Source organism: Haliaeetus albicilla, chromosome 12, assembly GCF_947461875.1.
Source record: "Haliaeetus albicilla chromosome 12, bHalAlb1.1, whole genome shotgun sequence".
In the NCBI taxonomy this organism is placed as follows: Eukaryota; Metazoa; Chordata; class Aves; order Accipitriformes; family Accipitridae; genus Haliaeetus; species Haliaeetus albicilla.
In genome coordinates this window covers 5,221,635-5,235,372 of record NC_091494.1, presented here as the reverse complement: position 1 = coordinate 5,235,372, position 13,738 = coordinate 5,221,635, and the positions used below count along the sequence as shown (strand labels likewise).

General features: G+C 46.9%; 1 protein-coding gene across 5 annotated transcripts in view; it reads right to left on the bottom strand.

The window, feature by feature from the left end:
* Nucleotides 1-13,738, bottom strand: part of CSNK1G1 (casein kinase 1 gamma 1) — a 110,108-nt gene that overhangs the window by 5,259 nt on the left and 91,111 nt on the right. For 3 of the 5 annotated variants that reach the window (XM_069797692.1, XM_069797693.1, XM_069797695.1), the window contains 5 exons: nt 12,362-12,510; nt 10,703-10,807; nt 6,711-6,818; nt 3,483-3,589; nt 1,077-1,100 (listed from right to left, as the gene is read on the bottom strand). In XM_069797692.1, the coding sequence (XP_069653793.1) occupies nt 1,077-1,100; nt 3,483-3,589; nt 6,711-6,818; nt 10,703-10,807; nt 12,362-12,510 (493 nt within the window). Of the gene's footprint in view, nt 1-1,076; nt 1,101-3,482; nt 3,590-6,710; nt 6,819-7,305; nt 7,377-10,702; nt 10,808-12,361; nt 12,511-13,738 lie in introns of all 5 variants that reach the window. The other 2 variants (XR_011327012.1, XM_069797694.1) reach the window with 2 other exon arrangements.

The window sequence follows — 13,738 nt, the reverse complement described above, 5'->3', positions numbered from 1 at the left end:
GCAAAACACCAAAATAAAAGAATAAGGCAGGCTGACAATTACAGAACGTGATCTCTCTGCATGCAGACAATGCCCAAGAGAACAGCCCCAGACTACGACATACAGAGAAGCCAGAGATGCCAGAGGTATTGGAGGCAATGCCTATGGAGAGCTGGGCAGAGGCGGTCAGTCTCCCATCCAACAAGGACATTCCTCACTGCACATGGGCTTTGTCACCTCGCTCCATAGCGATTCCCACCCATCAGCCCTCCCTGGGACCTACAAACTCCTCATCCAAGTCTCCACTTGGTCCTCTGCTTACTGGTTACATGGTTTCCCCAAGGGACAAGGAGGGAGGGAACACCTCCATGGGACACCTTGAGACTGGGACACTACAAAACCCCGATAAAACCTTACATACGCCTGAGCTTGGCTTGAAGCAATGCTAATCCCAACCCCTCCACCCCTTCTTTCCTGGAGAGGCCTGTTCACCTGCACCCTCAGCTGGCAACTGCAGTGTTTTTGGAAAGCAGCCATCTCCCATCCACCCTCTCCAAGCAGAGGCTTTAGCTGGGGCTCTGTCACTAACGAGGACTCCACGGCCATGTCTTTCCATCCTCTCTAACGACACACGCCCTGGCCCGTGCTTCTTCAGAGGAAACTCTCCCAGGAAGTGACTAGCCCCCTCCCCTTGATATCCAGTGCAGGGTTTTCCCTTCGTAACTGTCTGCGTGAGGAATTCCTGCAAGATGCTTGGCAAGACTGCTCCCGACTCTGCCCAACTCCATTAGACATCATCTGCTCACGGACGTAACAGTTTGAGGGAGATGGTAAGCCGAATAGAAAAGGATTAAAATCTGTCTTTTGCATCCATCGGTTCAGAGATCAGCCAAATTGCTCAGCCTAATGTGGCCGCTCAGACATAGCCCACACCCTCCCCAATATTGCATGTGGTCCTCAGCATGGTCCTAAAATCAAAACAGCTCTGGGTTGGCTTTGACTTTGTGCCTTTTTAGGGTTTGGTTGGTTTGATTTTGCCAACCCCAGTCTAGTCTGGTCCGCTCCCCCTTGCATGTGGACTGGAGAGAGGGACTCACCACAAGTTGAGCATTTTCAGGCAGCTACAGAGAGTGTAGAGAAAAAACACAGAAAGGAAGAAAGAGCAATTAGTTCACAGAGGTGGGATGAAAGCATGTCACTGCAGCCATGCAAACATGCAGTGCAGACTGGCAGACACACACCATGCCTGCCCACCGCCCGCCCCCCAGCCCTCACACCACCTCTACCCTTGCCATGGCGCCACTGAGAACTGCCATGTTCTCCGGAGTCTCGAGGCCTCCGACAAACACCCCCTTTTTTCCATGAAGGCAGCGGCCCCATGAGGTTCTTCTCTGGGGCTGGGATCAGAAAGAGGCTCTGGGCCACCAGGAGAGGAATATGCTCTTGTCCCCTGCAGCTCCAGCGGCAGAAGGGCCAGATCACGGATCTACGCCTGGGACCTGCCCTTTAGCAAAACCCATGGCTGGGTCAAGAGTTTTATCTCCAGCACACCCCAAAGCAGAAGCATTGCACAGCTTCTCTGCCTGCCGGGAGTGCCAGGGAAAGACCTTTCTGCTATTGCATCTCGTCTCAAAACACAAAGCCCCAGCTCCAGCTCCTTCTAGCTCTTTCTGTCCCACTTTACTGCAGAGCAGAATCCAAAAGTCCTTTGCCCTCCTCATATAACAGGGGATTTATGATCATAGATGCAAGGGAAGATGAAGCCAGCTCTCTCTGTGGTGAGAGGAACAAAGCGGACTACACTTGGGAATTACAAGAGACCCCAAACCTGTCAGTGCAAAGCAGCTTATGCTCTGCTTCCCAGCACCTCCAAAACCAATTTGGGACCACACAAACAAGGGCTGGAGAGAGACAGAACAGTCCCATGCACTGCGAGGCATGGCTTGGGCAACACGGCTCTTGCACACTCCTTTTCACCTGTCGTGACATCTCCCCTGTACACAGATGTGGGGTCTGGACCCTGGCCTCGCTGAACAAGGCGCTGTAGAAACACAGGCTGAAGGTCATCCCATCTTAAAAGCTGGCTTTTCCTTGCATTGGGTTGCTGTATTGAGGACTGTTAAGGGTGGCAATTTGCCCCACCCTAGGAGCAACCCCAAGCCACATGCCCGAGGGGGACCCACTTCAGTCTGACCAAGACAGAGCCTGTGATGCCAAACTGGTGGTCTCTGCAGGCCACACTACCCATATCTAAGAGGAATATTGCCCAATCCGCAAGTTGCACCTCAAGATCTCCTCCACCCCGCCATACTTGATGAGGAGCTTGCACCAAAACCAAGGCTCGCTGCTTTGGCTGGGAGGAGAAAGTTTATCTGTTGCTCAGGCACATTGCTGCCAGGATCATGCCTAGGCCAGCTACCAGCAAGCAAGATCACGCACAAGTGCTTCCCAAGGGACAGAGGAACAGACAGAAGACCTTCAGGATGACCAGCACTGGCTTCAGACTGACGCATACCTAGGGACCTTTTCCAACAACACACCCTTTCTCACGCCTGCCAGTTTTCCTCTTCGCCCTCCCACAAGCCATTCCTAACAGAAGTTCCCACAAAGGCTGAGACAAACAAAGTGGGACAAGTGACACCAGTGTCATCCAGTCAAATTATAACCAGGCAGTTGGTCAACTTCACAGCACCGACCAGTTCAAAGGCAGCCCCGGGGCCTAATTTACCCCTCACACAGGGAGTGTCAGGATTACACTGTGACCTGCTAGGGTCCTGGTCTAGTTCAGAGGCAGCGAGAGGGTCCCACATTAAGGATCATGCAAAAGGTGACATGATTGTGCCAGATGCAGCACGTGTGCAAAAGAGGCTGAAATGGTCAAAGCAGCAACTTCGTATATCGGTTCTCACTCTTGACCACAAGCTACGGAGGAGAGGTCAGCTCAGAGGGAGCACGCTCTTCCCCACAAGCAGGAGGGTTGCTTCTAGTTTCTCTCGCTCAGCTTCCGTTGGGCTGGACTAAGAGAATTCACAGAAAGAGCTACCAGTCCCTGCAAGAGTTACTTTAGGACCATTGTGGATACCTGGCATCCACTTCTTGCAGCCAGAAATAAAGTGTTAACTTTCAGACCAACAATCTCTTCACTGAGCTGTGCTCAAGCTACTCCTACACTCTCAGCACAAGAGTACAGCATGTTCTCCTTTTGGAACAGGGATGCTCACCGGGATTCCTGAAATCTATTCACATTATTTTGGTATTTGTGCTACTGTCTATCTTGCAATACATGCTCTGAGTAAGAGTTATGTTCTCCAGCCATGACAAGTGTAAAAAAGAAGCAGCAGCAGCAGCACTGAAGGCACCATGCACAAAAGCAGCAATATGCAAGGAAAAGGGCATGGGACACGAGCATCGAGTACTTCACCGCAGGTAAACATCCTCACTCGTTTCCCAGGAGGAGGATTAATGACCACACCAGTGGAAAGCCTGTTGTAAAGCAAACGTACTTAGCTTCCTCCACCACCTCCACCTCCGCCTGTGCTGTTATTGGCGCATTGGAGTGTGCCCCCGTCGGGTCATCCACGTTCAGCTCCCCGTTGGTCGAGCTAACCACCTGAAACACAAATGAATACCCAGTTAATGAAGTCCCCATGCATGTGATGGATCTCCACCCGCCTGGACAAGGGATGCTGTGGGAATGGGAAATCTGTGGAATAACTACTGTTTGCTCCTGTCTCTTTGCACCCTCTTAGCACACTGTCAGATTCCTTGGATGCCTTTGAATCGTGTGCCTGGTTTGGAGAGACCAGCTGGCTCATCCCAAGCAGAACAGCAGGCAAGAGACTGTGTCTGTGTTCACTAACTCACACTCCTGTGCCCAGCACAGGTTGTCTTGTCTTTGGGAGGCGCGGCCACTAGTGTGAAGACTAGTGGACAGCCCTATATACACACACAAACTGTATTATGTTGATTGTTTTCTCCTGACACTTTTACAGGCAAGCGACTCAGTCCTCTTGCCTGCCAATACCATGGGAAAGAGTCACTCAAGAGCCACCAGTGTCTCACCCCTTACACAGCCAGTTTCTGGAATTATGTCCTCACCCAAAAGCTACTGATATGGTCTCTCATCTCCTTTTGCTTCACAGCTGACATTATGGCTTGCTTCAGCATTTCCATTATGGGTATGACCATCCAGATTCCCCAGCTGCCAGCAGCTCTGCATTTGCCAGGAAAGCACATAATTTTCTGGATAATTCATCATTGCTCTATTGCCACGACAACTGCCAAAGAAGCCTGTATGGAACCGAAGTTTGGCTGGCCCTTCCGCACTCCATCTGGAAGTTAGGACAGGCTCCTACATGTTGCTGTGAACACCTAGAGCTGCTCCTGTGTCCAGAGCTGTAACGATGCATGGTTCCCCTCCCACTCCACCTCTTCGCCTTTCTACAAGGTAAAAGGAGGTATCTCCCATGGGGGAGGTTAAGGTGCTACCCAGTATTCCTAGTGGCTCTGTATGACCTAACCACCAGAGATGAAGGGAAGGAAGCCATTGAAGCAGATGTCCCTTCACTATTAAGTGCATCTATCCATGATCGTTTTGAATACTTCAGTTCTACCAGCAACTGCTGTTCCTCCAGATTAAGTCCCATGGCCAGTCTCTGCCAAGTCAGGTCAGGACTCGGCTCATGCGGTTTTCAGAGCTCTCCTCCAGTGACAACCCCTTGGGTTCTCTTCACACACCCCTTCCCAGACTCATCACACTGTGGGCCCACCCAGGTTCTCCAGACCCCCACGCTTCCCACACAACTTTGCAAAACACTAGCACTTAATTGTGCTATTCCCAGTGATCTTCCCACACTTTCTTCAGCTACTTGTTAAATTTCATTTTACAAAAGGCTTTGATTTTCCTCCTCTTTTTTTATGTGCCACCACTTCATTTTGATGTGGCAAATTCAACCATTGCCTTAAAGGAAATGGCCACTCGAAGCTACTGACCTCCCAAGGGTTCAGCATGAGCTGGAGCATCTGTTGAGAAACAACTTAAGCATCTGCAGCCCAACAGCCGTGCACAGCAGAAGATTTCCTGTTCTTGGCTGCAGATAAGCAGAATTTTAATGCTTACGGTGGCACATATAGGCTTGTAAACTGCTCAGGTAGGTAACCTTCCCAGTCAAATTCAGACTAGGACTGCATTATTGCTGTAGCTACTCTGGCAGAGCGCTGTTTGTGGGGAGACACAGCTCACGCTGGCTTTGTTCAAGGAAACTATTCCCCTTACATAAAAAAACATGAATAAACACACCTGCTCTGTACTTACTGAGTGCTGAATTCATAGAATCACAGAATGGTTTGGGTTGCAAAGGACCTTTACAGATCATCTAGTCCAACCCCCCTGCCATGGGCAGGGACATCTTTCACTAGACCAGGTTGCTCAAAGCCCTGTCCAACCTGACCTTGACACTTCTCCATTTTACTGTCTGCTCATGTCTGAGATCAGAGCTATACATCCACTAGTTTCCTCCTTATCTTTCAGTTTCTCTGCTACTTCGTAAAATATCTTTAAATGAAAAAAGGAATGCTGATAATCAAGCCAAAAAACCACTGAATCCAACAAAGTATCGGGAATAAGTAAAAATTTCAACCTAATCTGTATTTCACTCAGGGGCATCTTGCACTACCTGTCACCTCAGCTCAGCTCTGTCCCACTCTAGGCACTAATTCCCATTTCACCAGAGCCAATTTTCAAAGTGGTGTGTGTGGCACTAGAGCCAGCTCTCGCAGGCAAACCTCTGCCAAAGAGTTCACCTTGCCAGCACTATTAGACAGTTCTTCTTTGCTTGAATGACTCTCGCATCTTCTCTCTAGTGCATCCAGCCATCTTAGTCTGACAGTAGCGCAAGAAACTTCCTTAGCGAGCCTGAGTAACAGCCAGAGGTAGGCATGGTTTCATAAACAGAAGCAGTCTTTTCAGGAATTTAAAAACTCAGCTGTAGTGCCACCTTTAATGCTGTCTGGCACTGTTGTGCATCCTCTGCTCATCCACCTTCCACAGTGCAGTCACCCAGAGATCCAACTTGCAGCCACCACACCCTTACACTGGTGCTGCTCTGCCACTGGATCCATAACTAAAATGCAAATGCACTGGGGAGCAAGAGAACAGGGTCACCACACGCTGCAGTGACAGTTCAGCCTGTGTTCCCTCCATCTGGAGGGAGAAGTGGCTGGACAGCCTGCTCGTACCAGCCATCCCCTGTGCATTTCTCCAGTGTGACACTCCTAGATTTCCATTAAGCACGAGGAATTCAACCAGAACCTCACCTATCAAGCCTGAACTAGAACAGCTCAACTGTTTTCCTAACACTAATGGGGTTTATATGCAACAAACCCTCTTTCAGCTGCTTCTTGCTACCTAAGAGCATCCCCAAGATGGGGATAGAGGGGTGCTTTATAGAACAGACCTGCTATTATACACTCCTTTCTGTGTTCCCTTTGACAACTCTGAGTTCAAAATAGCTCTCAGAGGAAAAGCTTCACTGAAATGGTAACAGCAAGGATGTTGGCCACCACAGCTTGGGTTCCACAAAACCATGGCTTGAGCGTTATGTACAGGACAGGACCAAACTGGCTTGTGAAATGGCTCTCCTGACCACGATGTTACTGCAGTTTGAGGAGAATTCAGGGGATTTAACACAAATTCTTGCATCAGGGCTGTACATATCAGGAGGAAGAGGTACCTGTACTGATCCTCCGTGCCGATCTGCAGCCAAATGAGATGTCAAGTACGAGGTATTAGTCTGCCGGCTTGGCTGGATCTCCCACTCCCCTCGGCGATCTGATGATGCCTGCTCACAAATTGAGAAGCACGAGAGAAACAGAAGAGAGGGCAAAAGGTGAATGAGGGGAAGAAATAAAAGGGTGTTTGTTAGTGAGTTAGTTTCTTTGCAAAAAGCAAGGCATTTAAACTTTTAGCTGGGCTAAAATTTCTCTTTACCAAGTGCACCTCATACTTTACTTCAGCGGTCTCTGCAGTAATCCACTGCAGGAGTGGATTTCTTCTCCTCTAGCTGCTAAATGAAGAGAAAGCTCAGATCTATTCAGGAAGTTATTTTACACGGCTTCATTTCCATGGGTTTCAGCATAGAAATAAACACACTGACAGTATGTTAACTTATGTCTGTCAGGTCACACGCACCAGAGCACTTGGCATGGCAGCAAGACTGGATACACAAGCTCGACCTGCCTAAAATACATATTTTTAAACTCAAATTTGCAACATAAAACAAAGCCACATTTTATTTCACCAAAAGCCAGTTCCACACACTGATTCACCTGTACAGTGCAGAAGGAAACATCCACCACACCTGCTTGACTGGAGAGAGGGTTGGTGGCTTTTTGGTTTTCTGCAGAAAAGTAGATAAGAAACTTTTGCTAACAGTTTCTTCTTTATCCCCAACAGATGCAAACTTTATGCAATTTAATTATTAGAATTTTGTTTGTTTTATTAGAAGAACCACTTTGTGCTTGCATGTGAAACTCCTTACAGGTCACCCCGTTTTGATGACAACACATCCAGCATTCACCTAAGACCTAGGAGAGGATCTTAGCGCACCTAAAGCCAACCAACCAGCAAGAGGAACGCTTCCCAAGAGTGGAAAGTGTAGGACAAACAGGTAGATCTGTGCTGGCCTCAGGCCAACAGCTGAGGACATCATCAGGCCTGAAGTGACTGATGAGACATATTTAAAAGGTCTATCCCTGGAGAACGTATAAAAATTTAAGCAAATGTTTCAAAGCTGAAGCACAAGTTTGAAAGAAGAGAGGGCAGAGCAGCAGAGTTCCCCCCAGTGCACATGCACCTGGCAGGAGGGATGCTTAACAGAGACACTGTGGACCTGGCCAGGAAACAAGAGGCTGAAGCAAATAAACACCAGGTTATCAGCAGTGAAGCTGAAGTAGCTAACCAAAGAGAGGTGCACAGGCCCTGCCTTTCCTCAGCACTACTTTGTGTTACTCCCTGCAGCCATGGATGATGAGCCTGAGCCCTAGTCAGAGCAAGAGAAGCCACAGGGCTTAGTGCCACAGTAAAAAAAAGGAAAAAAAAACGCCAAAGACTACAAGCAGAGAAAGACTCAAGAAACCTTTGAATAAACTTCAACACTTACTAGTAAATTGTCACTCAACTAGAGCAGGAGCACGTGCAAAAAGTAAGAGAATAAAAAAAGATGTCTCCTGGGATTTCATAAAACATTCACTATCATTCCCTTTGCATGTGACCTCCGACTCCCTCCTGGAGTAAGCCACGGTGCTGCTCCTCCTTCTAAGCACCCAACAAATCTAGTTCATAGGTACTATTTCCCTAGAGGTGGTTTTGTCCAGGCTCATCCTCTTAAATCTTCTTATTACGTGTTCTTCCTGTCAGCTTGAGATGCTGCTTACCCTTTTTGTACTTGGTGACATTCAAAGGAGAAGCACTTCCCTTGGAATATTTTTTTAATGGCTGGAAGTCACAAGATAATGAACAACTGTAGAATTTAAATGCAGGTTTTAAAAGCTAGTAGAAGACAGATCTTGAGTGCTGCTTCTTCCAAAGCACTATGCCATCAGGTCGCTTGGCTAGCCCAGGTGATGAAGGAGTACCATGCTATGTCAACGTTAGGAGAAGCAAGCTGCTGCCTAGGAGCCTGGAAGCAGTTTCTAGGAAAGACTCTGGTAGCCACAAGAGAGAGATCTTTTCTCTTTTAGCTCTACAGCCAAGTACGTGACAAGCTGGTTTTGTAGTAGGCTTGAGCTGAGCCGCCCAAATCGCAACCCAAGCTGTGACACTGAGGAAGTGATGCCCGTGAAATTTGAGAGCATCAAGTTCCCATTAACACTCATCACCTTCCTACCAGCTACCAAATTACAAGACAAGACTGGCATCTAAAGACAGAGGGGGAAGGGCTCACCCATCTTGGATAGTTAAGTATCTTCACTTCCTAGAAGAAAAAGCTACAAAAAGGAAATCACTCTCTCATCAGTGTCTTTAGTGGCAACCAAATATTATAAAAGAGAATCTGCAGTTATTATACCTGGGGAAAAAATAAGGCAATTAAATCTGGAGATCAAGGCAGTCACTTGACCCAAACCCAGGCCTCCAATTCACTGCTCTAGATGTTTATTTTTTCTACTTTTTTCCTTTAGAGAAATGGTTTGCTCAATACTTAAAAGGAACATCCCTTGGAAGAGAGCTGTTTATGTTTTGGTGAGAAGAAACTGATTTTCTCTGCATACTGGAATATTTAATAATTCAGCATCCTAAGTAACGTTTAGGTGGACAAAATAGGTGACAAAAGCTGCTATGCAATACAGCATCAAGACTAGTTGTGAGGCTCAGAAGAATAAGGACTGAAGGCTGCCTGCATAATATTTTGGGACTAGGACAGATTTCTTTGGGCTACGTACTATAATTTGTGAAATAACATGCTTGAAAATGAAGCCAGGCGTCATTGTCCATTAAAGGAAACAAGATGCCTCATACGTACACAGCGTGAAGGTCTGTTGTCAAAGCGGACCACTAGAGACTGCCACCCAAAAAAGGGGGGGTTAATGCATTAATCAGGCAATATGTTAAAGCAGATTATTTTACTAGTACTCACAAACCAGTCCACACTAATCAGCATGCATAAATACAGTACTGCACACGTGATTCAAACAATCCAGCTTCCTACAAGCAACGCTTCTAACAAGGGGTATTCATCCTGATTGTAGCTGATGGTTTGAGATGTATTCTAGTCTACGTTAGCTGTTCTACCATTCAGAGCCCAGCTGCATGGAACAAGGAAAGCTGAGCCCAGACAGGTTATTACATCTCACACTCGATTCTGCACCCACGAACCCCAGCTTGTGCAAGCTGAGTGGGAGCAAAGACAGCAGACAAGGAGCTAGAACGGCACACAGCAGTTAGAGGAGCAGAGCGAGCCCAGAACCACTCACTGGGAAGTAAGAGCACCAACAGCTCTAGCTAGGAGCCGGCAGTTGGAGATCTACTGAACTTCTGATCAGTTCTGTTAATACAGAAAATCCAAACTCTCAACACCAACAAAATATTACAACTAGAAAGGAAAACATGGGGAAATTCAAATTCAAAAACTGGCAGTTCATCTGGACCACGATGCCCAGCCTCCCCAAAGGACCCTACCCTGACAGTCCTTTATGCTCTGCAACACTCACGCCGTGAACTGGACACCCTGAGAAGGATATATTGCGCATACATGGGACACACACATCCTTACTGCAGCCGCACGGTCTATCGGAATAGGGCACCTGGGGGCATGCTGCCATCGCCACAACTGTTGGTCTACACCACGGTCCATGTGCTGTGAGTAAAAGCACCCAAAAGAACATTGTTGGCCAGACAGGTCAGGTAGTCTGACCAGGCTGGATTGTTGACTTAAACAGCTTACCCACAAACTACAGAAAAATGACCCACTCCAAATTGTACTCCATTTGGTTCACAAACCCGAGGAATTCCACTGGCTGATACAGTATTTCAGCAACCTGTTGCTTTGACAAAATTCTGCTCAAATCACAGTCTCTATATTCAGCAGGAATTGTGCTTGCCATGACCAAGGCAAGAATCAGCCCCAGACACCTCTAATGGTGTACAGCTTCTGCTTCTCCGATCCAAGAGGAATTCAGACAGGTGCCAAACAATGTGGCATTGCTGAAGTAGTTGCGAGCAACGCACCTGATTGCGAAGGGCCTGCTGCGATGGTCGATCCCTATGGACATGGCTGTCTCTTGTTATTGCGGACGTCCCAGAATCTACGTGAACAGATCCTACTGGAGTAGGCTGGAAAACAAGGCATTTGTTAGGATGAAGCCAATGCTGAAGATGCTGCTAGCTCTCTCAATACATGCATGCACAAACCTAACTTGACAGGCTAGCTCCCATCGGGTAGAAGCAGGAAACCGTCAAAACACTGCCCAAAGGTACTGACAATAACCAAGGAAAATTACAGCCAGGGCTATAAAATCCCCGTGATTTGATGGGTATGGGATTTGATGCTGGACACCAGCACCAAACATCTTGTATAAAAATTAATTTAAAAGATATAGTTAGATATCTGTATCGGTGTCACACCACACCTAATGAGTCTCACATAGGATTATTACAACTGAAAATATACAGACTTGTTTTCCTCATCTCATCGTCTTGTCACTTTTAAAAATCATGCTTGCATAGAAACAGGATGTGTTAAAATTAAAGCTTCATCTGCTCTATTCTCACCAAAGTCATAATCCCTGCTCACAACATCAGAATCTCCATAGCAACCACTGCAGTTGTCAGCAATAGCACGCTTGTCTTACAAGGTGCTTTTTATCAATTGCTTTTGTAGTTAAACAAAAATGAGGAGAAAAATCATGATTCACAAAGGGAATGATTTCTTATGAAGATGAATTGTTTTGGGTACAGTAAACATTGGTAAAGCTAAATATAGTTGGGATGGTAAATCACCGGCAACAGTACCAAGTTTAGTACTGAAGGCATTTGATCTGGCACGAGTGACAATTAATTTACAGATGCCTTTGCCATTGCCAGTGTGTGGTGACTGGCCATTAGCAAGAATGCTATCAGCAGAATGACACAAAACACAAGCGACAGGCAGCCAGCGGAAGAGCTTTAGACTTTTCTACCAGATTGCCCCATGACATATCTTTTGGCCAAGGTCGGCTTGAGTATAAATGGCTTTTGATAATAGAAGCAATGCAATGAGATCATGATTATGGTCCACCTGGTGTCATGGAACTGCTAAATAGAGTTTGGTTACTCCCACATTTCCTTGCCATGTGCTATAAAGAGCTGGTTCAGCCTCCAGAGTAGGGTAAACCCCAAGATCTTTTGAGCGCAGAACTGGTTTGCTGTTATTATTCACTGAGCATTCATCAGAGCCCTGCCTAGCTCTCCCATATGTCTTGATGAGAACTCGACCATTAAGGAGGTCTTCCACCGTTCAGTGCTGAGGTAGCAAGTACGCCCTCCTGCTTTGAGATGGATGTCTTTAGACATTGGTCTCAAATCCTGTGCTAGACTAGAGGAAATTAAGCCTGGTCATGTTCATTGCCACAAGTAGGAAAATCAGGCTTGAATGCCTCACCAGGGCAAGCCCAAAGAGGTGGGAAGGGGCCCTGTGTGCCTTAGGGGAACTTCAAGGCACTGCAAGAACCCCCTGAACATAATGTCAGGACATCTCACTATGTTGAGCCCATGTTAGCTAGAGAACAGAAGTGAAAGATTTGATCCTAAGCTCACCAGCATTAATTGGGATTATCAGGAACAAAGAGCCAGGTGGTGGGGAAGCAGCACCTGGAAGGTAAGGCACTGCATTTTGCAGGGACAACTTACAATTGGCCTGCCGACCCAGTCATAGGCGTAGTCAAAGGTGTAGCCTTTCTTTTCAAACAGCTCTGTGAAGATGGTTCTTAAATAATCGTAGTCTGGTCTCTCAAAGAAGTCTAATCGCCGAACATAACGGAGGTACGTGGCCATCTCCTCTGTTGGAAAAGGGGAAAAAAGTAGCAGCGTCAGTTCTGCTCGCACATGAGCTTCGTCACTTACAAGCCTCTCAGAGCCAACACACACACTGGAAATATGCTTTTCAATTAACTCCAGCAAGGCTTTCCCATGGCACTAGGCTCAAAGTTGATGCTTAAAGTTGGGCTGAGGGCCAGATGACCAGTGACGTGAGTTGTTCAGGCTCTGCTAAGTTCAGCTGAGCCATGCGGATTGACAGAAGCTGAGGATGTCCAACAAGTCTTCACCCTCAGTGACCTAGTCAACAGTCTTTTATTGCTAGATGAATCTCACTTAGCTTTCCAGAGCCCTCTTGCCCTGCCCAGAGTCTAGTAATAGTCTGCTTTTATTCTGAATCTTCTGAATGAGTTGTTATAAATTAAGATCTGTGTTTTAGCATTGAGCGACACGCTGTGAGAGAATTGTCTGGTCTGCCAGTGCTACCTCTAGCTTTTCCTATAAAAGTAGTGGTTTTTAGTAATAGTCCACAATGCAAATCAATTCAAACACTTCTCAAGGAAAGATGGAAGTCCCACCTCTGCTCCAGAGAGCTGCTGCTCCACCTGAAATCTGAGTTCCACAGCTAGTTTTATTCTATACATTTGTATAAAAACAAACGCTAAAACACACTGTACAATAAATGCCAACTCACTGAACCTGCCAACAGGATGCTCACATGTATATCTGCTTATACAGACATTTAGAACAGCCACAGTGATTTCATCTGGGGAAGGAAAGCAAGAGATGTTGGTGGGCACCTCATGGCACCCCTGAGCTCCAGCAACAACTAGGGTCTGGCTGCACAAAGTACTGTGCTGTCCAGCGTCATTACATCAGTCATAGCCTTGAATATTCAAAACAAGACTTAGAAGGGGAGGGTCCAATGTTAATTTACCTGGCACACACAGAACAGTGTTAGATATTAAGCTAATTAATTGCTTTCCTGCATCTGGGTCGTACTTCGCATGCACAGAGAACTGAGCCCTGGTAACTCATGTCCTGCCCCTTCCCAGCTCTCCCTTGGCTCACACCTAAGCCAAGGTAGAATGTTTGAGCAGAGCTCAGTACAAGGCGTGAGTCTGTGTACTGCAGTACGACTGATACACCAGCATGGTTTTTGCCTTTAGCTAATAAAAATAAGAACAGCATTGCTTATCGATACTTAATTCTGTCTGTGGCTTGCAGCTTCCATGTCACATGGAGGTAAAA